Source organism: Molothrus aeneus, unplaced genomic scaffold, assembly GCF_037042795.1.
Source record: "Molothrus aeneus isolate 106 unplaced genomic scaffold, BPBGC_Maene_1.0 scaffold_30, whole genome shotgun sequence".
Lineage (NCBI taxonomy): Eukaryota > Metazoa > Chordata > Aves > Passeriformes > Icteridae > Molothrus > Molothrus aeneus.
Genome location: NW_027098964.1, coordinates 1,184,119 through 1,207,621, shown reverse-complemented (window position 1 = coordinate 1,207,621; position 23,503 = coordinate 1,184,119). Strand labels below are relative to the sequence as shown.

General features: G+C 56.2%; 1 protein-coding gene across 4 annotated transcripts in view; it reads right to left on the bottom strand.

The window, feature by feature from the left end:
- The window catches only part of ACTN4 (actinin alpha 4), a 35,327-nt gene that overhangs the window by 6,128 nt on the left and 5,696 nt on the right, over positions 1-23,503 (bottom strand). For 2 of the 4 annotated variants that reach the window (XM_066570602.1, XM_066570603.1), the window contains exons 2-17: positions 18,643-18,757; positions 17,450-17,569; positions 15,255-15,341; positions 15,019-15,106; positions 14,208-14,286; positions 14,053-14,134; positions 12,586-12,671; positions 8,992-9,084; positions 7,370-7,600; positions 6,012-6,159; positions 5,222-5,372; positions 4,615-4,723; positions 3,953-4,093; positions 2,296-2,478; positions 1,475-1,609; positions 461-640 (exon numbers count right to left, since the gene is read on the bottom strand). In XM_066570602.1, coding sequence (XP_066426699.1) covers positions 461-640; positions 1,475-1,609; positions 2,296-2,478; positions 3,953-4,093; positions 4,615-4,723; positions 5,222-5,372; positions 6,012-6,159; positions 7,370-7,600; positions 8,992-9,084; positions 12,586-12,671; positions 14,053-14,134; positions 14,208-14,286; positions 15,019-15,106; positions 15,255-15,341; positions 17,450-17,569; positions 18,643-18,757 — 2,028 coding nt within the window. Of the gene's footprint in view, positions 1-460; positions 641-1,474; positions 1,610-2,295; positions 2,479-3,952; positions 4,094-4,614; positions 4,724-5,221; positions 5,373-6,011; positions 6,160-7,369; positions 7,601-8,991; positions 9,085-11,147; positions 11,234-12,585; positions 12,672-14,052; positions 14,135-14,207; positions 14,287-15,018; positions 15,107-15,254; positions 15,342-17,449; positions 17,570-18,642; positions 18,758-23,503 lie in introns of all 4 variants that reach the window. The other 2 variants (XM_066570601.1, XM_066570604.1) reach the window with 1 other exon arrangement.

The following is a 23,503-nucleotide window of genomic DNA, read 5'->3' as shown; positions in this document are numbered from 1 at the left end:
TGTGAGAGCCCAGCTGGAACCCCAGCTCTGGAGCACCAGGGCCTGCTGCCCACCCTGAGACCCCCAAATCCCTGTGGGACCCCCAAATCCCCTCCCCGGGACCCCAAATCCCCTCCCTAGGACCCCCAAATCCCTGTGGGACCCCCAAATCCCCTCCCTGGGACCCCAAATCCCCTCCCTGGGACTCCTCCTTCCCTGGGATCCCCAAATCCCTGTGGGACCTGTCCCTCCCTCCCTCCCCAGTCCCAGCCCCTTGGGACAACCTCAAATCTCCTTGGGTTGACCCCAAAGGATGACCCCAACAACCTCAAATCTCCTTGGGTTGACCCCACAGGATGACCCCAAACCCTGAGGGACAACCTCGAATACCCTCAGAGTGACCCCAAATCCCCTTTGGTGACCCCCAAACCCCTTTGGTGACCCCCAAATCCCCCTTGGTGACCCCAAGGGCAGGCCCCACCTCCATGGTGTAGTTGGAGTGCTGGTTGTCGAAGATGAGCGCCTCCTGCACCAGCTGGTGCTGCTGCTCCAGCAGCTCCAGGTTGGGCTTGTACTCCACGATGTTCTGCTCGTACTCCTTCAGGTGGCTCAGCTGGTCCTCCAGGGTGCCGTTCATCTCGATGGAGATGCGCCCGATCTCCTGGGGACGCGGCCACGGCGGCGTTTGACCCGGGGCTGATCAACCCCAACGAGCCCGGCCCCACCGGATCCCACCAGGGCGATTCCAGGGCTGATCAACCCCAATGATCCCAGATCCCACCAGGGCAATTCCAGGGCTGATCCCAATGATCCCAGATCCCACCAGGGCGATTCCAGGGCTGATCAACCCCAATGATCCCAGATCCCACCAGGGCAATTCCAGGGCTGATCAACCCCAACGAGCCCGGCCCTCCCCAGAGCGATTCCAGAGCTGATCCCAATGATCCCGGCCCCACCGGATCCCACCAGGGCGATTCCAGGGCTGATCAATCCCAATGATCCCGGCCCTCCCGGCACCTCCCACCGGATCATCCTGGGGTGATCCCAGAGCTGATTCCACCAGCCCCACCATCTCCATCTCCATCCCCACCCTGTCCATCTCTACCAGCTCCACCATCTCCATCATCTCCACCATCCCAACATATCCACCATCTTCACCATGCCACCATATCCACCATCCCAACCATCTCCACCATCCCCACCATCTCCATCTCCACCATCTCCACCATCCGTCCATCTCCACCTTCTCCATCTCCATCGCCACCATCTGCACCATCCCCACCACCTCCACCTTCTCCACCTCCACCAGGCCACCTTCTTCACCATGCCACTGTCTCCACCATCTTCACCCTATCCACGTCCACCATCTCCACCATGTCCACCATGTCCACCATGTCCACCCTCCCCATCCCACCATGTCCACCATGTCCACCATGTCCACCCTCCCCATCCCACCATGTCCACCATCGCCCCCAGTGCCCCCAGCGTTCCCGACCTCCATCTTGGTCTGGATCCAGGGCCCCACGCGGTTGGCCTGGTTCCCAAACTGCCTCCTCAGGTGCTCGTTGGAGTTCTGCCGGTTCTGCTCCTCCTGCAGCGCCTGGTCCCGCTTGGGCACCAACTGCTGCACCTGGGAACGCGGCAAAACGGGGGGAAAACGGGAAAAGGGTGGGAAACCCTGATGGGAAACTGGGAAAAATGGGAAAAGGGTAGGAAATCCTGATGGGAAAGAGGAATAATTGCAGGGAAAGGGGGAAAACTGCAGAACAAGGGGACAAAACAGCAAGAAAGGTGGGGAAAAGGGTGGGAAAGGTGGGAAAAAGGGTGGGAAAGGTGGGAGAAAACAGAGAAGTGGGAAAAAGGGTGGGAAAGGTGGGAGAAAACAGAGAAGTGGGAAAAAGGGTGGGAAAGGTGGGGAAAAGGATGGGAAAGGTGAGGAAAATGAGGGAAAGGGCGGCCAAGGGCGGCCAAAGGGCGGCCAAGGGCAGGAAAGGGGCAGGAAAAGGGCAGGCAAAGGGTGGCCAAAGGAGGGCAAAGGGCAGGAAAAGGGTGGCCAAAGGTGGGCCAAGGGCGGGCAAGGGAGGGCAAAGGGCGGCCAAGGGAGGGCAAAGGGTGGCCAAGGGAGGGCAAAGGGCGGCCAAGGGCGGCCAAGGGCGGGCAAGGGAGGGCAAAGGGTGGCCAAGGGCAGCAAAGGGCGGCCAAAGGGCGGCCAAGGACGGCCAAAGGGTGGCCAAGGGCGGGCAAGGGAGGGCAAAGGGCGGCCAAGGGTGGCAAAGGGCGGCCAAAGGTGGCCAAGGGCGCGCGGCTGCCCCGTACCCGCTCCCACTTGGAGTTGATGACCTGGGCCGTGACGGACGTGTAGGGGTTGCTCCCCGGCAGCTGCAGCCCCTGCAGCTCCGCCAGGCGCTGAGCCTCCCCCTGGATGCCCAGGATCGCCTCCCGCTCCCGGTCCGCGTCCCCCAGCGTCGACTTGAACTGCTCGTGAGCCGTGATCAGACCCTGCGGGACATGGGGGGCACAATGAACGACGGCACGGGACCACTGCTCAAACCCTCCACGGAAACATCCACAGAATCAACTCCACTGAAACATCCACAGAATCAACTCCACTGAATAATTGCACAGAATCATCCACTGAATCAACTCCACTGAATCACCCACAGAATCATCCACTGAATCAACTCCACGGAATCATCCACTGAATCATCCACTGAATCAACTCCACGGAATCATCCACTGAATCATCCACTGAATCAATTCCACTGAATCAACTCCACTGAAACATCCACAGAATCATCCACTGAATCAACTCCACTGAATAATTGCACAGAATCATCCACTGAATCAACTCCACGGAATCATCCACTGAATCATCCACTGAATCAACTCCACGGAATCATCCACTGAATCATCCACTGAATCAATTCCACTGAATCAACTCCACTGAAACATCCACAGAATCATCCACTGAATCAACTCCACTGAATAATTGCACAGAAACATCCACTGAATCAACTCCACGGAATAATTGCACAGAAACATCCACTGAATCAACTCCACTGAATAATTGCACAGAATCATCCACTGAATCAACTCCACTGAATAATTGCACAGAAACATCCACTGAATCAACTCCACGGAATAATTGCACAGAAACATCCACTGAATCAACTCCACTGAATAATTGCACAGAATCATCCACAGAATTGTTCCACAGAATCAATCCCACAGAATTGTTCCACAGAATCATCCACAGAATTAATTCCACTGGATAATTGCACAGAATTATTCCACAAAGTAATCCCACAGAATTGCTCCACAGAATTGTTCTACAGATTTATTCCTCAGATTTATTCCTCAGAATTATTCCACTGAATTATTCCACAGATTTATTCCACAGAATCATTCCTCAGAATTATTCCACAGAATTAATTCCACAGAATAATTGCACAGAATTAATTCCACAGAATCGTTCCACAGAATTAATTCCACAGAATCGTTCCACAGAATTTATTTCACAGAATAATTCCACGGAATCATCCACAGAATAATTCCATAGAATAATTTCACGGAATTATTCCTCAGAATTATTCCACAGAATAACTGCACGGAATTGTTCCACAGAATTAATTCCACAGAATAATCCCACAGCATTATCCCACGGAATTATCCCACGGAATTATTTCTCAGAATTATTCCACAGAATTATTCCATAGAATTGTTCCACAGGATTCCTCAGAATGCCACAAAATAATTCCACAGAATTCCTCAGAATTCTTTCTCAGAATAATTCCACAGAATTCCTCAGAGTTCCTGGGAACTGCTCCATCCCCAAACCTCCATCCTCCACCACAAGCTCAGCAAGAAAACACCCCAACGCCACCAGAGAACACCCTGAAAATTACAGATATATAAATATATATGGATTTTAAACGATTTTAGGGAGAGGAGCCCGGGGTCTGGGCCTTCCCACCTGGATCTCCTCGATGGTGTGCACGATGAACATGTCCTGCAGGTCCTCCATGGCGCTCTCCATCCAGTTGTTGAAGGGCGCCGCGCGCTTGGCGTACTCCAGGTGCAGCTCGTCGATGGTCTCCAGCTGCTTCTCCATTTTCTGGGGACAGAAACGTGAAAATTGGGATCAGGGGTGGGGATATGGGGTTTGGGATCCAGGGGTTGGGATCAGGGGTTTGGGATCCAGGTGCAGCTCGTCGATGGTCTCCAGCTGCTTCTCCATTTTCTGGGGACAGAAACAACAAAATTGGGATCAGGGGTTGGGATATGGGGTTGGGATCCGGGGTTTGGGATCCAGGGGTTGGGATCCAGGGGTGCAGCTCGTCCATGGTCTCCAGCTGCTTCTCCATTTTCTGGGGACAGAAACGCCAAAATTGGGATCAGGGGTGGGGATCTGGGGTTTGGGATCCAGGGGGATCCGGGGGTGGGTTGGGATCTGGGGTTGGGATCTGGGGAGGGGATGCAGGGGTGGAATCCAGGGTTGAGATCCAGGGATGGGATCAGGGGTTGGGATCCCAGAGAGGGATCCAGGGATGGGATCCAGGGGTGTTTGGGATCCCAGGGTTGGTCGGGATGGGATCTGGGGTGGGATCTGGGGCCGTTTGGGATCCCTGGACCAACCTCGAGGGCCTCGCGGCGGCTGTGGGTCAGCGAGCCCAGCAGGTCCCACTGGTCACAGATCTTCTGGCACCGCGCGTTGACGCTCGGAGAGTCGTAGTAATCCAGCTCACTGGGGAAAAATGGGGGAAAATGGGGAAAATGGGGGAAAAATGGGGGAAAAGGGAGGGAAATGGGGAGAAATGGGGGAAAAATAGGGGGTAAATGGGGAGAAACAGGAGGGGAAATGGGGAAAAACCAAGGGAAATGGGGAACAATAGGGGGTGGGTTTGGGTTCCTGTACTTGACCTCATGGGCAATGACTGGGGTTTGCTTTGGGGTCACCCCAGGACACTTTGGGGGTGATTTTGGGGTCCAGTTTGGGATGTTTTGGGTTCCCATCCTTGAGCTCCTGGGTGATGGCCGGGCTTTGTTTTTGGGAACACTTTGGGGGTGATTTTGGGGTCCAGTTTCGGGTGTTTTGGGGGTGTTTTGGGTTCCCATACTTGAGCTCCTGGGCGATGGCCAGGCTTTGTTTTTGGGGACACTTTGGGGGTGATTTTGGGGACACTTTGGGGGTGATTTTGGGGTCCAGTTTCGGGTGTTTTGGGGGTGTTTTGGGGTCCCATACTTGAGCTCCTGGGCGATGGCTGCGATCTGCTCCACGCGGTCCTGGTGCGCCGCCAGGTCCGACTCGAAGGCCTCGTGCTTGCGGAGCAGCGCCCGCACCTGGGCCAGGGAGGCCGTGCCCGAGTCCCGGTCCCGCAGGGCCACCTCCTTACCTGGGTGTGGGGACAGCCCTGAGACCCCAAATCCCTCCCTGTGTCACCCCTGAGACCCCAAATCCCTCCCTGTGTCACCCCTGAGACCCCAAATCCCTCCCTGTGTCGCCCCTGTGCCACCTCCTTACCTGGGTGTGGGGACAGCCCTGAGAGCCCAAATCCCTCCCTGTGCCACACCTGTGCCACCCCCTTACCTGGGTGTGGGGACAGCCCTGTGTCACCCCTGAGATCCCAAATCCCTCCCTGTGCCACGCCTGAGACCCCAAATCCCTCCCTGTGTCGCCCCTGTGCCACCCCCTTACCTGGGCACAGGTGTGGGGACAGCCCTGGGACCCCGTTACCCCCAATTCCATTTCCTGCTCCCCAAATCCATCCCCAGAACCCTCAGATTCTGGTGTCTGAACCCCCAAATCCATCCCTTGAACCCCCAAATCCATCCCTTGAACCCCCAAATCCCTCCCCTGAATGCTCAAATCCTGGTGTCTGAACCCCCAAATTCTGGTGTCTGAACCCCCAAATCCCTTGAACCCCCAAATCCTGGTGTCTGAACCCCCAAATTCTGGTGTCTGAACCCCCAAATCCATCCCGTGAACCCCCAAATCCCTCCCCAGCGCCCCCAAGTCCCTCCCCACCCTTTACCTTCCGTCCAGCCCTCGTGGATCGAGGCTTTCTGCCGGAATTTCTCGGCCAGGTGATCGAGGCGCTCCAGGCGCCGCAGCTCCGTCAGCAGCCACTCCTCGTGTCCCTTCTCGGCCTGCTCCAGGCGCTGCCAGCCCGCCCCGATGTCCTGGGGACCCCAAAACCCATCAGAGTCACCCCAAAACCATCAGTTACCCCAAAACCCATCAGAGTCACCCCAAAACCCCCAGGCACAGGTGACCCCACTCCTCGTGTCCCTTCTCAGCCTGTCCTGATGTCCTGGGGACCCAAAAATGCTCAGGTTCACCCCAAAAACCCCTCAGAGTCACCCCAAAAACCCCTCAGAGTCACCCCAAGGTGGATTTGATCCCCTGAAAATCCCCAAATTTTCCCCCCAGGACCCAAAACCCCCAGACCCACTGAGACCACCCTGCCCTCAGAGAGCTGGGGCAGATTTGGGGCAGTTCAGGGCAGATTTGGGGCAGTTCAGGGTGGATTTGGGGCAGTTCAGGGTGGATTTGGGGCAGCTCAGGGTGGATTTGGGGCAGTTCAGGGTGGATTTGGGGCAGTTCAGGGTGGATTTAGGACCCTGAAGCCCCCAGACCATTCTGCTCTCAGAAAACCAGGGCAGATTTGGGGCAGTTCAGGGCAGATTTGGGGCAGCTCAGGGTGGATTTAGGGCCGTTCAGGGTGGATTTGGGGCAGCTCAGGGTGGATTTGGGGCCGTTCAGGGTGGATTTGGGGCCGCTCAGGGTGGATTTGGGGCCGTTCACAGTGGATTTAGGAGCCCAAATCCCCCAGACTCACCAAGACCATCCTGCCCTCGGAGGGCATGAAGGCCAAGGCAGATTTGGGGCCATTCAGGGTGGATTTGGGGCCGTTCAGGGTGGATTTGGGGCAGCTCAGGGTGGATTTGGGGCCGTTCAGAGTGGATTTGGGGCAGCTCAGGGTGGATTTGGGGCCGTTCAGGGTGGATTTAGGACCCTAAATCCCCCAGACTCACCGAGACCATCCTGCCCTCGGAGGGCATGAAGGCCAAGGCAGATTTGGGGCAGCTCAGGGTGGATTTGGGGCCGTTCAGGGTGGATTTGGGGCAGCTCAGGGTGGATTTGGGGCAGCTCAGAGTGGATTTAGGAGCCCAGAGCCCCAGACTCACCGAGACCATCCTGCCCTCGGAGGGCATGAAGGCCAAGGCAGATTTGGGGCAGCTCAGGGTGGATTTGGGGCCGCTCACAGTGGATTTAGGAGCCCAGAGCCCCAGACTCACCGAGACCATCCTGCCCTCGGAGGGCATGAAGGCCAAGGCAGATTTGGGGCAGTTCAGGGTGGATTTAGGAGCCCAGAGCCCCCAGACTCACCGAGACCATCCTGCCCTCGGAGGGCATGAAGGCGGGCCGGCCGCTGAGGCGCAGTTTGGTCTGCAGGGTGTTGAAGTTGATCTCCAGCTGACATTTCTCCTGCACCTTGGGGGGTTTGTGCACCCGCCGGTACTCGCGGAAATCCTCCAGCTTCTGCTGCATGGCCGGGATGGTCTTCTGGGGGTCCCGGGCCTCCAGCCAGGGGATGGTGCGCTGGATCCAGGCCAGGAGCTGGGGGAAAAGGGGATTTGGGGTGTGGGATGGGGCTGGATCCAGGCCAGGAGCTGGGGGAAAAGGGGATTTGGGGTGTGGGATGGGGCTGGATCCAGGCCAGGAGCTGGGGGAAAAGGGGATTTGGGGTGTGGGATGGGGTTTGGGGTTTGGGATGGTCTTCTGGGGGTCCCGGGCCTCCAGCCAGGGGATGGTGCGCTGGATCCAGGCCAGGAGCTGGGGGAAAAGGGGATTTGGGGTTTGGGATGGGGCTGGATCCACGCTAGGAGCTAGGAAGGGACAGATTTGGGGTGTGGGATGGGGTTTGGGGTGTGGGATGGGGTTTGGGGTGTGGGGTGTGGGATGGGGTTTGGGGTGTGGGATGGGGTTTGGGGTGTGGGATGGGGTTTGGGGTGTGGGGTGTGGGATGGGGTTTGGGGTGTGGGATGGGGTTTGGGGTGTGGGGTGTGGGATGGGGTTTGGGGTGTGGGATGGGGTTTGGGGTGTGGGGTGTGGGATGGGGTTTGGGGTTTGGGGTGTGGGATGGGGTTTGGGGTGTGGGATGGGGTTTGGGGTTTGGGGTGTGGGATGGGGTTTGGGGTTTGGGTGTGGGATGGGGTTTGGGGTTTGGGGTGTGGGATGGGGTTTGGGATGGGGTTTGGGGTGTGGGATGGGGTTTGGGGTTTGGGATGGGGTTTGGGGTGTGGGATGGGGTTTGGGGTGTGGGGTGTGGGATGGTGTTTGGGGTGTGGGATGGGGTTTGGGGTGTGAGGTGTGGGATGGGGTTTGGGGTTTGGGTGTGGGATGGGGTTTGGGATGGGGTTTGGGATGTGGGATGGGGTTTGGGGTGTGGGATGGGGTTTGGGGTTTGGGTGTGGGATGGGGTTTGGGATGGGGTTTGGGGTGTGGGATGGGGTTTGGGATGGGGTTTGGGGTGTGGGATGGGGTTTGGGGTGTGGGGTGTGGGATGGGGCTGGATCCACACCAGCAGCTGGGGCAGAGGGGATTGGGAATGTGGGATGGGGGTCTTTGGGGTGGTTTTTGGGGTTTTCCCCCCCTTACATCTGAGGCCGGGCACTCACAGTGCTCCATGGGGGATTTGGGGATATTTGGGGTGTTTCTGGGGTGTTTTTTGGGGTGTTTTCGGGGTATTTTTGGGGTGTTTTTGGGGATGTTTTTGGGGTGGTTTTGGGGTGATTTTGGGGATGTTTTTGAGGTGTTTTTGGAGTGTTTTTGGGGGTGTTTTTGGGGTGGGATTTGGGGTGTTTTGGGGGTGTTTTTGGGGTGGTGTTTGGGATGTTTTTGAGGTGTTTTTGGGGGTATTTTTTGGGTGTTTTTGGGGATGTTTTTGGGGTGGTTTTGGGATGTTTTTGGGGTGTTTTGGGGGTGTTTTTGGGGTTTTCCCCCCTTACATCCGAGGCCAGGCGCTCGTAGTCCTCCATGAGCTGCTCGTTCTCCTGGTTCACGGCCAGAACTTTGCAGATCCGGTTGGCCGCCGTCTCCGCCTGCGGGAATTCCGGAATTCCGGGAATTTCGGGAATTTCGGGAATGCGGGAGGGGGAATGTGGGAATGGGAATGTGGGAATATGGGAATACGGGAATATGGGAATATGGGAATGGGAATATGGGAATGGGAATATGGGGAAATGGGAGTGGGAATATGGGAATATGGGAATATGGAGAAATGGGAATAAGGGATTGGGAATATAGGATTTGGAATATGGGAATATGAGATTGGAAATATGGGAAAATGGGAATATAGGAATATGGGAATGGGAATATGGGAATATGGGGATATGGAAATTTGGGAATATGAGAATATCGGATTAGGAATATGGGAATATGGGAATATGGGGATATGGGGATATGGGAATGTCAGATTGGGAATGAGAATATGGGAATATGGGATTGGGAATATGGGAATATGGGATTGGGAATTTGGGATTGGGAATATGGGAATGGGAACTTCAAAAAAAGTTTGAAGGAAAGAAAGGGGAAAGAAAGGAGGGAAAAAAGGGGAAAAAATTGGGAGAAAAGAGGGAAAAGGGAGGGGGGAGGGAAAAAAAGGGGGAAAATTTGGGAGAAAATTGGGACAAAACGGGGAAAAAAGGGGAAAGTAAAAGAAAATAAAAGAAAGGGGAAAGAAAAAGGGAGCCCCAGCCCTCGGTGGGCCTGATCCCGATCCCAATCCCAATCCCAATCCCAATCCCGATCCCAATCCCGATCCCAATCCACCCCAGGAGGAGGAGGAGGAGGAGGAGGAAGAGGCCGGGCTGGAGGTACCTGGGTGGGAGGCAGAGGAGGAATCCAGGAGGAGGAGGAGGAGGAGGACGAAGAGGAACTGGGAAGGGCCAGGAGGAGGAAAATCCAACGGCCGGGGAGGAAGGAAAGAAAGGAAATAAATGAAGGAAATAAATAAAGGAAATAAATGAAGGAAATAAATAAAGGAAACAAATGAAGGAAATGAAGGAAAAAAAATGAAGGAAATAAATGAAGGAAATTCATAAATCAGATAAAGGAAAAGGGGGAAGGGAAAGGAAAGGAACGGAGGAAGGGAACGGAAGAAGGGGAAAAGGAAGGGAACAAAGGAAAAGGGAAAGGAAGGGGATAAAAGGGAAAAGGAAGGAGATAAAAGGGATAAAGAAAGGAAAAAGGAAGGGAATAAAGGAAGGGAATGAGAAAGGGAATAAAGGAAGGGGGAAAAGGAAAGGGATAAAGTAAAGGGCAAAAGGAAGGGAATAAAGGGCAAAAAAAGGGAATAAAGGGGAAAAGGAAAGGGATAAAGGGGAAAACCAAGGGGATAAAGGGGAAAAGCAAGGGGATAAAGGGGAAAACCAAGGGGATAAAGGGGAAAAGCAAGGGGCTAAAGGGGAAAAGCAAGGGAATGAAGGCAGGGGATGAGGAAGGGAAGCCATGCAGAACCCCGAGGAAAAGGCAGCGTGAGCTCAGCAGAGCCAGGCCCCGCTTCCCCTGTGCCCAGGCCAAGCAGAGCAGCAGCCAGGCAGGTCCTGGGGCAGGTCCCAGGTCCCAGATCCCAGATCCCAGGGCAGATCCCAGGTCCCAGGTCCCAGATCCCAGGTCCCAGAGGGTCCCAGATCCCAGGTCCCAGAGGGTCCCAGAGGGTCCCAGCGGGTCCCAGAGGGTCCCGGAGGGTCCCAGCTCCCAGGGCAGGTCCCAGAGGGTCCCAGATCCCAGGGCAGGTCCCAGAAGGTCCCAGAGGGTCCCAGAGGGTCCCAGGTCCCAGATCCCAGGTCCCAGCGGGTCCCAGAGGGTCCCAGAGCCCAGGGCAGGTCCCAGCGGGTCCCAGAGGGTCCCAGCGGGTCCCAGCGGGTCCCAGGGCAGGTCCCAGAAGGTCCCAGCGGGTCCCGGAGGGTCCCAGCTCCCAGGGCAGGTCCCAGAGGGTCCCAGCGGGTCCCAGCGGGTCCCAGGGCAGGTCCCAGAAGGTCCCAGAGGGTCCCAGAGGGTCCCAGCTCCCAGGGCAGGTCCCAGCGGGTCCCAGGGCAGGTCCCAGAGGGTCCCAGCGGGTCCCAGCGGGTCCCAGGGCGGGGGCGCTGGGGGCCGGGCTCACCTTCTGGGCCCCGGAGAAGGCGTGGTAGAAGCAGGACACGTAGGTCATGATGGCCTTCTCGTCGGGCCGCAGCGTGCCCACGATATCTGCCCGAGAGCACAGACAGCCCCGGCTCCAGCAGCGCCCCCGCCTTCCAGAACATTCCCAGCGCGGGCGGGAGGCGCCGCCCGGCCACGGCTCAGGGGGGCTCCAACTGCCTCGGGGCCCTCCTCAACACCTCCCTGGATTGCCCATGGATTCCCATGGATTGCCATGGATTCCCACGGATCTCCATTAATTCCCATGGATTTCCATTAATTCCCATGGATCTCCATTAATTCCCATGGATCTCCATGGAACCCCGTGGATCTCCATTCATTTCCCATGGATTCCCATGGATTGCCATGGATTCCCACGGATCTCCATTAATTCCCATGGATTGCCATTAATTCCCATGGATTTCCATGGAACCCCGTGGATCTCCATTCATTTCCCATGGATTCCCATGGATTGCCATGGATTCCCACGGATCTCCATTAATTCCCATGGATTGCCATTAATTCCCATGGATTTCCATGGAACCCCGTGGATCTCCATTCATTTCCCATGGATTTCCCATGGATTGCCATTAATTCCCATGGATTGCCATTAATTCCCATGGATTTCCATTAATTCCCATGGATTTCCCATGGATTTCCATGGATTTTCATGGATTTCTCATTAATTTCCCATGGATTTCCATTAATAATTCCCACGGATCTCCATGGAATCCCGTGGATCTCCATTCATTTCTCATGGATTTCCCCATGAATTTCCCATGGAATCCTCTGGATTTCCCCAAAATTCCCATGGATTTCCATAGATTTCCATGGATTTCCCATTGACTTCCATGGATTTTTATGGTATCCCAGATTTCCAAGGATTCCCATTAATTTCTCATGGATTCCCATGGATTTCTATGGATTTCCCATGGAATCCTGCGGATTTCTGATTGACTTCCGTGGGTTTTAATGGAATCCCACAGATCTCCAAGGATTCCCATGGATTTCCATGGAATCCTGCGGATTTCCACTAATTTCCCATGGATTTCCAAACGGATTTCCCACGGAATCCTGTGGATTTCCCATTGACTTCCGTGGATTTTTATGGAATCCCACAGATTTCCCAGGACTCCCATTAACTTCCCATGGATTTCCCCATACATTCCCGTGGATTCCCCGTGGATTCCCCGTGGAATTCCCCGTGGAATTCCCACACCCTCAGGACGCCCAGGCAGGTTTAACCCCTCATGAGCCGGCCGGGGGCGGTCCCGGAGCCCCCCGAGAGCGACAGCGGCCGCGGCTGCAAGGGAAGCGAGCGTGAGAGCCGAGAGAGAGAGAGGGAGAGAGGGAGAGAATTCCAGGGGGGAAGGTTCCGGAAGGGGCGGGCCCGGGAGGAAGGTTCCGGAAGCTCCCGGTACCTTCTGGGCCCCGGAGAAGGCGTGGTAGAAGCTGGACACGTAGGTCATGATGGCCTTCTCGTCCGGCCGCGCCGTGTTCACGATGTCTGCGGGGAACCGCGGGGTTAAACCCGGAGCAAACCCGGAGCAAACCGGGAGGAAACCAGGAGCAAAATGGGAGCAAAATGGGAACAAAACGGGAGCAAAATGGGAGCGAACCCGGAGCAAACCGGGAGCAAACCCGGAGCAAACTGGGAACGACTGGGAGCAAACTGGGAGCGAACCGGGAGCAAACCGTGAGCGAACCGGGAGCAAACTGGGAGCAAACTGGGAGCAAACTGGGAACGACTGGGAGCAAACCAGGAGCAAACTGGGAGCGAACCCGGAGCAAACCGGGAGCAAACCCGGAGCAAACTGGGAGGGAACTGGGAGCAAACCGGGAGCAAACCGGGAGCAAACTGGGAGCAAACCGGGAGCAAACTGGGAGCCTTTCCCGGTCGGAATTCTGCTCCAAGGGCCCCAGATCCTGGGGGATCCACCTGGATGGGATTGGGGCTGGATGGGGGAAATCTGGGGTTGGGTTGGGTGGTTCCAGTGGGGGTCCTGGAATTGTGGGGTCAGAGAGTTGTGGGATCGTGGGACTGTGGGATCAAGGAGTTGTGGGATCCTGGAACTGAGGGGTCCAAGAGTTGTGGGGTGCTGGAATTGAGGGATCAAAGAGTTGTGGGGTGCTGGAATTGTGGGATCAAGGAATTGTGGGATCCTGGAGTTGTGGGGTCCTGGAATAACGAAATCTGAGAGTTATGGGATCCTAGAAAAAGAGAACGCCAGGTTTGTGGGATCCTGGAATTGTGGGGTCCTGAAGTAATGGAATAACAAAATCCGAAAGTTATGGGATCCTAGAAAAAGAGAACGCCAGGTGTGTGGGATCCTGGAATTGTGGGGTCCTGGAATAATGAAACCTGAGAGTTATGGGATCCTAGAAGAAAGGAATGGCAGGTTTGTGGGATGCTGGAATTGTGGGGTCCTGGAATAATGAAACCTAAGAGTTATGGGATCCTAGAAGAAAGGAATACCAGGTTTGTGGGATCCTGGAATTGTGGGGTCCTGAAGTAATGGAATAACAAAATCCGAGAGTTATGGGATCCTAGAAGAAGGGAACGCCAGATTTTGGGGATCCTGGAATTTTGGAGACCTGGAATAATGACACCTGAAAATGATGGGATCCTAGAAGAAGGGAATGCCAGGTTTTTGGGATCCTGGAATTGTGGGATCGTGCAGCTTTGGAGACCTGAGAGTTCCGCAGCCCTGGAAGTACAGGATGATAAAATCAAAGAACCACGGAGCCCTGAGCATCCCAAATCCTGGACAAATCCACCTGCACAGCTGGGAGTTGGCGTGAAACAGGAGAAACCCAGGTCAAACCAGGGATCCTGTGAGGAAATCCCCCCCCAGGGCCGGGAAGAGATCCCGGGATCCCCCACTCACCCTCGGCATCCAGCATCTTGGGGATGTCCAGGTACTTCTCAGCCACCTCGAAGGCGTTGTTGAGGTTGGTGACGGGGTCATCCTGGGGGAGGAGGGGCTGCGTGGGTGGGGATCCCCAAACGCCCGCGCTCGCCAGGGCAGGGGCCGCGCTTTACCTTGCGCAGTTTGTCGTACTCGATCAGCTCCGGGCGGTGCCGGTGGATGAGGGCGTTGAAGGCCAGCCCGTCCTTCCAGCTGGGGGAAAAAAACGGGGATCAGATCCCGGGAATGTGCGGGGAAACGGGGATCAGGTCATGGGGAAAATGGGGATCAGGTCATGGGAATGTGCGGGGGAAATGGGGATCAGGTCATGGGAATGTGCAGGGGAAATGGGGATCAGGTCACGGGAATGTGCAGGGAAATGGGGATCAGGTCATGGGAATGTGCAGGGGAAACAGGGATCAGATCCCGGGAATGTGCGGGGAAACGGGGATCAGGTCATAGGAATGTGCAGGGGAAACAGGGATCAGATCCCGGGAATGTGCGGGGAAACGGGGATCGGGTCATGGGAATGTGCAGGGGAATGTGCAGGGGAAACGGGGATCAGATCCCAGGAATGTGCGGGGAAACGGGGATCAGGTCATGGGGAAAATGGGGATCAGGTCATGGGGAAAATGGGGATCAGGTCATGGGAATGTGCAGGGGAATGTGCAGGGGAAACGGGGATCAGGTCATGGGAATGTGCAGGGGAAACGGGGATCAGATCCCGGGAATGTGCGGGGAAATGGGGATCAGGTCACGGGAATCCACAGGGAAAATAGGGATCAGGTCATGGGAATCCACAGGGGAAATGGGAGTGAGATCCTGGGAATTTGCAGGGAAAACGGGGATCAGATCCCAGGAACCTTGGGGAATTCAGGAATTCTGACCCTGCCTGAGCCCAGCCCGCCCTGGGGAATGAGGAAGAGGAGGAGGAGGAGGAAGGACCTGATGTGGAAGTTCTGGACGTTGACGTTCTTGTACGGCGCCGTTTTCCGCTGGCACCAGAGCAGGAGCCCCTCCTTGGCCGAGGTCTCTGCGGGAGCAGGAGCAGAGATTGGGGTGGATCCCACGATCCCGGGGGCAGATCCTGGGGTGGATCCCAGGGGTGGATCCCACGATCCCAGGGGCAGATCCCAGGGGTGGATCCCACGATCCCGGGGGCAGATCCCGTGTCCCGTTACCTTCCACGGAGATGTCCTGGATGGCGAAGCGCAGGATGATCGTCCAGATCATGCCCAGCGTCATCTTGGCGTTCCCGTCCACGATCTCTGCGGGGAAAACGCAGGGAATGGACTCCAGGTGGGAATTCCCAGGGAATGGACTCCAGGTGGGAATTCCCAGAGGGAATTATGGGGTTGGGGGACCCTGGAATTGGGGGGCTCCACAATGGAGGAGTCAAAACCTCGTGGGTTCCCCAAATGAACGGATCCCACATCAGGGAGTCCTGCAGTAATGGGATCGTGGGACCTGGGAATGGTGGGATCCCGGATTTATGGAGTCTCAGGACACAGAACTCTGGAATTACGGGACCCAAAAATCATGGAACGCCAGGATTAGGGGATGCAGGATTCGTGGGATTGCAGGACTGGAATTCGTTACAGAACCACGGAATCCTGGGATTATGGAACTGTTTGGGTCGGGAAAGACCTCGGAAACCACAGAGGGGGAAAGGAATCCCACAGGGCAGGGCAGGGCAGGGCAGGGCAGGGATCCCGGGCTCCTCATCCCGGCCCCACGTTCCCAGGGCTGCCCCCAGCAGCCCCAGCCGTTGTTTTTTGGGAATTCCTGGGCTGGGGGCGGGCGCCGGGCGTCTCCGGGCTCGGGGCCGGTCGGGACTCGCTCGGCTCCGGGCACGCGGAGCTTTCCCGGCTCAATCCCAACAAACCGGCCCGGCCGGAGCCGCTGCCAGCACGGCCCGCCCGGCCCCGGAGGGATCCTGGGAAATGGTCCTGATCCCACAGGGAACGGTCCCGATCCCACAGGGAGTGATCCCAATCCCACAGGGAACGGTCCCAATCCCACAGGGAACGGTCCCAATCCCACAGGGAACGGTCCTGATCCCACAGGGAACGGTCCCGATCCCACAGGGAACGGTCCTGATCCCACAGGGAATGGTCCCGATCCCACAGGGAGTGATCCCAATCCCACAGGGAATGACCCTGATCCCACAGGGAACGGTCCTGATCCCACAGGGAACGGTCCTGATCCCACAGGGAGTGATCCCAATCCCACAGGGAACGGTCCCAATCCCACAGGGAACGGTCCTGATCCCACAGGGAACGGTCCCGATCCCACAGGGAACGGTCCTGATCCCACAGGGAACGGTCCCGATCCCACAGGGAGTGATCCCAATCCCACAGGGAATGACCCTGATCCCACAGGGAACGGTCCTGATCCCACAGGGAACGGTCCTGATCCCACAGGGAGTGATCCCAATCCCACAGGGAACGGTCCTGATCCCACAGGGAGTGATCCCAATCCCACAGGGAATGGTCCTGGAGATCCCACAGGGAATGATCCCAATCCCACAGGGAATGGTCCTGATCCCACAGGGAATGGTCCTGGAGATCCCACAGGGAATGGTCCCAGAAATCCTGCAGGAAACAGTCCCAATACTGCAGGGAATGACCCCAGATCCCACAGGGAACAGTCCCAGTCCTGCAGGGAATGATCCCACAGGGAATGGTCCCAATCCCACAGGGAATGACCCCAGATCCTGCAGGGAACAGTCCCGGAGATGCCACAGGAACGGTCCCAATCCCACAGGGAACGATCCCAACCCCGCAGGGATAATTCCATCAAAACCCACAGAACAGCCTGACCTCCACGAGCTGCACCCGCTGCCTTTGAGTTTGGAATCCCGGAATTCCCAGAATTCCTGGAATTCTCAGGCACCCTGTGACTCAGTAGGGAGGCGGTGGCACCACTCGGGTTTGGGGCAAGTTTAAAGGGTTTGGGTCGAGTTTAAAGGGTTTGGGTCAAGATTAAAGGGTTTGGGTCAAGGGTTTGGGTCAGGGTTGAAGGGTTTGGGTAAAGGTTAAAGGGTTTTGGGTCAAGTTTAAAGGGTTTTGGGTCAGGGTTGAAGGGTTTGGGTAAAGGGTAAAAGTCAGTGTTAAAGGTTTTAGGTCAGGGTTAAAGGGCTTAGGTCAGAGCTAAAGGATTTGGGTCAGGGTTAAAGAGTTTGGGTAAAGGTTAAAGGGTTTAAGTCAGGTCTGAAGGGTTTAAGTCAGGTCTAAAGGGTTTAAGTCAGGGTTCAAGGCTTTCGGTAAAGGTTAAAACCCCTCAAAACCCCGATTTTGGCCCAAAAGGGGCCCTGGGGTGTTGGATCCCAGCAGATCCCAGGGGATCCCAGCAGATCCCCAGGGCGGGGCCTCACCCTCGGCGCCGATGGAGACGAGCTTGACGCCTTTGCTGGCGATGAAGTCCAGGGCCTTGTTGACGTTGTTGATCTTGTGCACCCTCATCTTGCCCCGCTCGGGCTTCGGGAGCCGCTCCCCTGAAACGGGAACGGGGCAGCACTGAGGGGTGTGGGTCAGGATTGAAGGGTTTGGGTCAGGGTTAAAGGGTTTGGGTCAGGATTGAAGGGTTTGGGTCAGGACTGAGGGGTGTGGGTCAGGGTTAAAGGGTTTGGGTCAGGGTTAAAGGGTTTGGGTCAGGATTAAAGGGTTTGGGTCAGGGTTAAAGGGTTTGGGTCAGGACTGAAGGGTTTGGGTCAGGACTGAAGGGTTTGGGTCAGGATTAAAGGGTTTGGGTCAGGATTAAAGGGTTTGGGTCAGGGTTAAAGGGTTTGGGTCAGGACTGAAGGGTTTGGGTCAGGATTGAAGGGTTTGGGTCAGGGTTGAAGGGTTTGGGTCAGGATTGAAGGGTTTGGGTCAGGGTTGAAGGGTTTGGGTCAGGACTGAAGGGTCTGGGTCAGGACTGAAGGGTTTGGGTCAGGGTTAAAGGGTTTGGGTCAGGGTTAAAGGGTTTGGGTCAGGACTGAGGGATTTGGGTCAAGACTGAAGGGTTTGGGTCAGGGTTAAAGGGTTTGGGTCAGGGTTAAAGGGTTTGGGTCAGGACTGAAGGGTTTGGGTCAGGGTTGAAGGGTTTGGGTCAGGGTTGAAGGGTTTGGGTCAGGACTGAAGGGTTTGGGTCAGGACTGAAGGGTTTGGGTCAGGATTGAAGGGTTTGGGTCAGGGTTGAAGGGTTTGGGTCAGGACTGAGGGATTTGGGTCAAGACTGAAGGGTTTGGGTCAGGGTTAAAGGGTTTGGGTCAAGTCTAAAGGTGTTTGGGGAGGTTTCAGTACTTTGTGCCAAGCTGGGGGAGGGTTGGGCCCAGTTTGAGGATTTTGGGGCCAGTTTTGGGGCTTTTGGCCCAGTTTAGGGATTCTGGGCCTACCTAGGCTGTTTTTGGGCTGAGTTTGGAGGATTTTGGTGCCAGTTTGAGAATTTTGGGCTGAGTTTGGAGGATTTTGGTCCCAGTTGAGGATTTTGGGCTGAGTTTGGAGGATTTTGGTCCCAGTTTGAGGATTTTGGGCTGAGTTTGGGGGTTTTTGGGGCCCAGTCTGGGGTTCTGTGCTCAGGCCTGACCTGAGATGACCTCGAGCAGCAGCATCAGCTTGAGCCCGTCCCGGAAATCCTCGTCGATGTTCTCGATCTGCGTGCCCGCCTTGCGCAGGTGGGAGTTGCACCAGGCCGTGAACGTCTGCGGGGCAGGGCTGGGGTCAGTCTGGGGGACCCCGGGCTTTGGGGGCACCCCCGGGGTCAGTCTGGGGGACCCCGGGCTTTGGGGGCACCCCCGGGGTCAGTGGGGACCTCCAGGGTTTGGGGGGACCCCCGGGGTCAGTCTGGGGGACCCCGGGCTTTGGGGACCCCTGGGGTCAGTCTGGGGGACCCCGGGCTTTGGGGGCACCCCCGGGGTCAGTGGGGAACTCCAGGGTTTGGGGGGACCCCCGGGGTCAGTCTGGGGGGACCCCGGGCTTTGGGGGGACCCCTGGGGTCAGTCTGGGGGACCCCGGGCTTTGGGGGCACCCCCGGGGTCAGTGGGGACCTCCAGGGTTTGGGGGGACCCCCGGGGTTTGGGGAGAAAATGGGGAATTGGGGCCCTGGGGATTCCTCATCCCACTGGGAATGACCCCATTGATCCCACTGGGAATGACCCCACTGATCCCACTGGGAATGACCCCATTGACCCCACTGGGAATGACCCCACTGACCCCATTGGGAATGACCCCACTGATCCCATCACATTATTGACCCCACTGGGAATGACCCCATTGGGAATGACCCCATTGGGAATGACCCCATTGGGAATGATCCCACTGATCCCATCAGGATATTGACCCCATTGGGAATGACCCCACTGGGAATGACCCCACTGATCCCATCACATTATTGACCCCACTGGGAATGACCCCATTGGGAATGACCCCATTGGGAATGACCCCACTGATCCCATCACATTATTGACCCCACTGGGAATGACCCCACTGATCCCATCACATTATTGACCCCACTGGGAATGACCCCACTGATCCCATCACATTATTGACCCCACTGGGAATGACCCTGGACCTTTCATCCCTGGGGAACGCCCAGTGCCCCAACCCCCAGCTCCATTTACACGGAACTGGGACGGCTCCGCCCCAAAATCTCCTCGTGGGGCCACATTTTGGGATCAGGACCCGCTCCAAGCCCGGGATCCAGCCCCAAACCCAGGGCGAGCCCGGGCGATCCCCCCGGCTGCGGGAAGGCCCCAGACCCCGCAGGATCCCCGGGAGATCCCAGCTTGGGGCGGCTCCGGGATCGCCCCGGGCTCGGGCGGCTCCGGGCGGTGCCGGGACTTTGGCCGGGCCAGGCCCGCACATGCCTGAGCCGGGCGTGGCCGGGCGCGGCCGCGGGCACCGACACGAACAGAGCACGGGGCTGGGTCGGCCTGGGGCGGGGAGAGATCCCGAAAACACCACAAAAATCCACTCTGGGATCTCCTTCATGGACAGGAACATGGACCCTGAGTCAGCCTGGGGCTGGGAGAGATCCCCGAAAACCCCACAAAAATCCACTCTGGGATCTCCTGTATGGACACACACACATGGGCATGAGAGATCCCGGAAAAACCCCACAAAAATCCACTCTGGGATCTCCTGTATGGGCACACACACATGGGCATGAGAGATCCCGGAAACACCACAAAAATCCACTCTGGGATCTCCTGTATGGGCACACACACATGGGCATGAGAGATCCCGGAAACACCACAAAAATCCACTCTGGGATCTCCTGTATGGGCACACACACATGGGCATGAGAGATCCCGAAAACACCACAAAAATCCACTCTGGGATCTCCTTTATAGGGACACACATGGACCCTGAGCCAGCCTGGGCCGGGGAGAGATCCCAGAAAAACCCCACAGAAATCCACTCTGGGAGCTCCTTCATGGGCACATGCATAAAATCCGGGATAAAATCAAACCCGGGATAAAATCAAACCTGGGATCAAATCAAACCCGGGATAAAACCAAACCCAGGATAAAACCCGGGATAAAATCAGACCCGTGATAAAACCAAACCCGGGATAAAACCAAACCCGGGATCAAATCAAACCCAGGATAAAACCAAACCCGGGATAAAACCAAACCCGGGATAAAACCAGACCCGTGATCAAACCCGACCCGGGACAAACCCGACCCGTGATCAAACCAGACCCGTGATCAAACCAGACCTGGGATCAAACCAGACCCGGGACAAACCAGAGCCGGGATCAAACCAGACCCGTGATCAAACCCGACCCGTGACAAACCCGACCCAGGACAAACCCGACCCGTGATCAAACCAGACCCGTGATCAAACCAGACCTGGGATCAAACCAGACCCGTGATCAAACCCGACCCAGGACAAACCCGACCCGTGACAAACCCGACCCAGGACAAGCCCGACCCGGGACAAGCCCCGGGATAAGTCTCTGCCGGGACGGATGCACCGCGTGCGGAGCCCCCGCGCGCTCCCGATCCCTGCCCAGCGGTGCCCGAGGGGCCATTCCCGGTCCCGCTGCAATTTCCTGGCCCGGAAGCGCGGCCCGGGCGCTTTCCAGGCATTGTCAGGGGCCGGGACCCCCCCGCGCCCAACCCCGGGCGGGAACCGCCCCAAACCCCGGGAATTCGGGGCCCAAATCCCGGGAATTCGGGGCTGCAAATCCCGGGAATTCGGGGCCCAAATCCTGGGAATTCGGGGCCCAAATCCCGGGAATTCGGGGCTGCAAATCCCGGGGAATTCGGGGCCCAAACCCCGGGAATTCGGGGCCCAAATCCCGGGAATTCGGGGCTGCAAATCCCGGGGAATTCGGGGCCCAAACCCCGGGAATTCGGGGCCCAAATCCCGGGAATTCGGGGCCCAAATCCCGGGAATTCGGGGCCCAAACCCCGGGAATTCGGGGCTGCTCGAGCCCATTCCGGCCCAAATCCCGGGAATTCGGGGCTGCTCGAGCCCATTCCGGCCCAAATCCCGGGAATTCGGGGCCCAAACCCCGGGAATTCGGGGCCCAAACCCCGGGAATTCGGGGCCCAAATCCCGGGAATTCGGGGCCCAAACCCCGGGAATTCGGGGCCCAAACCCCGGGAATTCGGGGCCCAAATCCCGGGAATTCGGGGCTGCATGAATCCACCTCGTTCCTGCCCAACCTTTGGGGTTCCGGAGCTGCAGGATGAGCTCGCCCCAAAGGTCCTTGGGATTCGGGGGCTTTTGAGGCTTTTGTTCCTCTTTTCATCCCCTTCTCCTCCGTTTGTCCATGAAGAGCACGGGGAAACGGCGGCAGGGAGGAAAACCTCCCTCCTCTTCCTCCTTCCCATGGAAAAATGGGAATTTCAGGAGGAAAATGCACTTTCCTCCTTATTTCCCTTCATTTTTTACCCAAAAATTGGGAATTTCAGGAGGAAAATGCACTTTCCTCACTATTTACCGCCATTTTTTACCCAAAAATTGGGAGTTTCAGGAGGAAAATGCACTTTCCTCCCTCTTTCCCTCCATTTTTCCCCCAAACCCCAACTTTGGGATGGAAAATCCCTCGGGAAGAAGCTGGGATGCGTCTGTGAACGATTCCCAAGGGATGTTCCCACATTTTTAGGGGAAATTCCCCATTTTGAGCAGGCTAGGGCTCCTTTCCTGGGGGATTTTTCCCCAAAAAAGCCCCAAATTGGGATTTTCCCTTGGGAGCCTCCCAGAATTCCTCAGGTTTGGGTCCTTTTTGGGTCATTTTTGGGTCCTTTTTGGGTCATTTTTGGGTCCTTTTTGGGTCCTTTTTGGGTCATTTTTGGGTCCTTTTTGGGCCCTTTTTGGGTCCTTTTTGGGTCATTTTTGGGCCCTTTTTGGGTCCTTTTTGGGTCATTTTTGGGTCCTTTTTGGGTCATTTTTGGGTCATTTTTGGGTCATTTTTGGGTCCTTTTTGGGTCCTTTTTGGGGTTTTCCCCCTGTGGGGACCCCGAGAATTCCAGGGGGGAATGAGCCCCCCCCACCCCGGGTGGGTTTTGGGGTCAATCTCGGGGTTTTGGGGTCCCAAAATCCCCCAAAAATCCCCCAAATTGGGGTGGTGAATGAGGCCCCGTCAGGGCAGGAAGGAATTCGCCCCCACATCCCCAAATGAGCTGAAAGGAAATTCCAGAGGGAATAAAAAACTCACCCAGGCGTGCGTTCATTACCAGCGTTTGCATAATTGACATCATTAACCAGAGGGGAAAGGAGGAACAGGAGGAAAAACCGGGGGAAATGACCCAAAAACCACAACAAGGGGGCAGAAATCGGGAAAAAAAGGGCAAAAAACCCAGGGGGGGTGGTGAAAAAACGAGGAAAAGTCACCCAGAAATGAGAAAAATGGGGGAAAAATGGGGAAAAAATGGGGAAAGTTATTTAAACATGGGGGAAAAAGTACCAAAAATTGAGGGAAAGGGAGGAAAAATTGGGAAAATGAGCAGAAAAGTGGGAATGTGATGATAACAGCAGGAAAAGTGGCCCAAAACCAGGGAAAATGGTCCAGGAAGTGTGAAAAATGACCAGAAACTGGAAAAGTTCCTCAAAAAATTGGGAAAATGAGCAGAAAATTTGGGAAAATGGCAAAAAAAAGCCGGAGCGAAGTCAAAAAGGGTCAGGAAGTCACCCAAAAAATCAGGAAATGGGACCAAAAAATGGGGAAAAGTGATTGGGAACTGCGGGAATGGAGAAAATAATGGTGGGAAATGAGTGAAAATCAGGAGAAACGGGGAAAATGTGGGGAAAGGGAGCAAAACCTCCGGGAAAAGTCACTAAAACTCAGGGAAACTCAGGAAAAATGGGCAGAAATGGGCAGGAATGGGCAGAAATGAGCAGAAATGGGCAGGAATGGGCAGAAATGGGCAGGAATGGGCAGGAATGGGCAGGAATGGGCAGGAATGGGCAGGAATGGGCAGAAATGGGCAGGAATG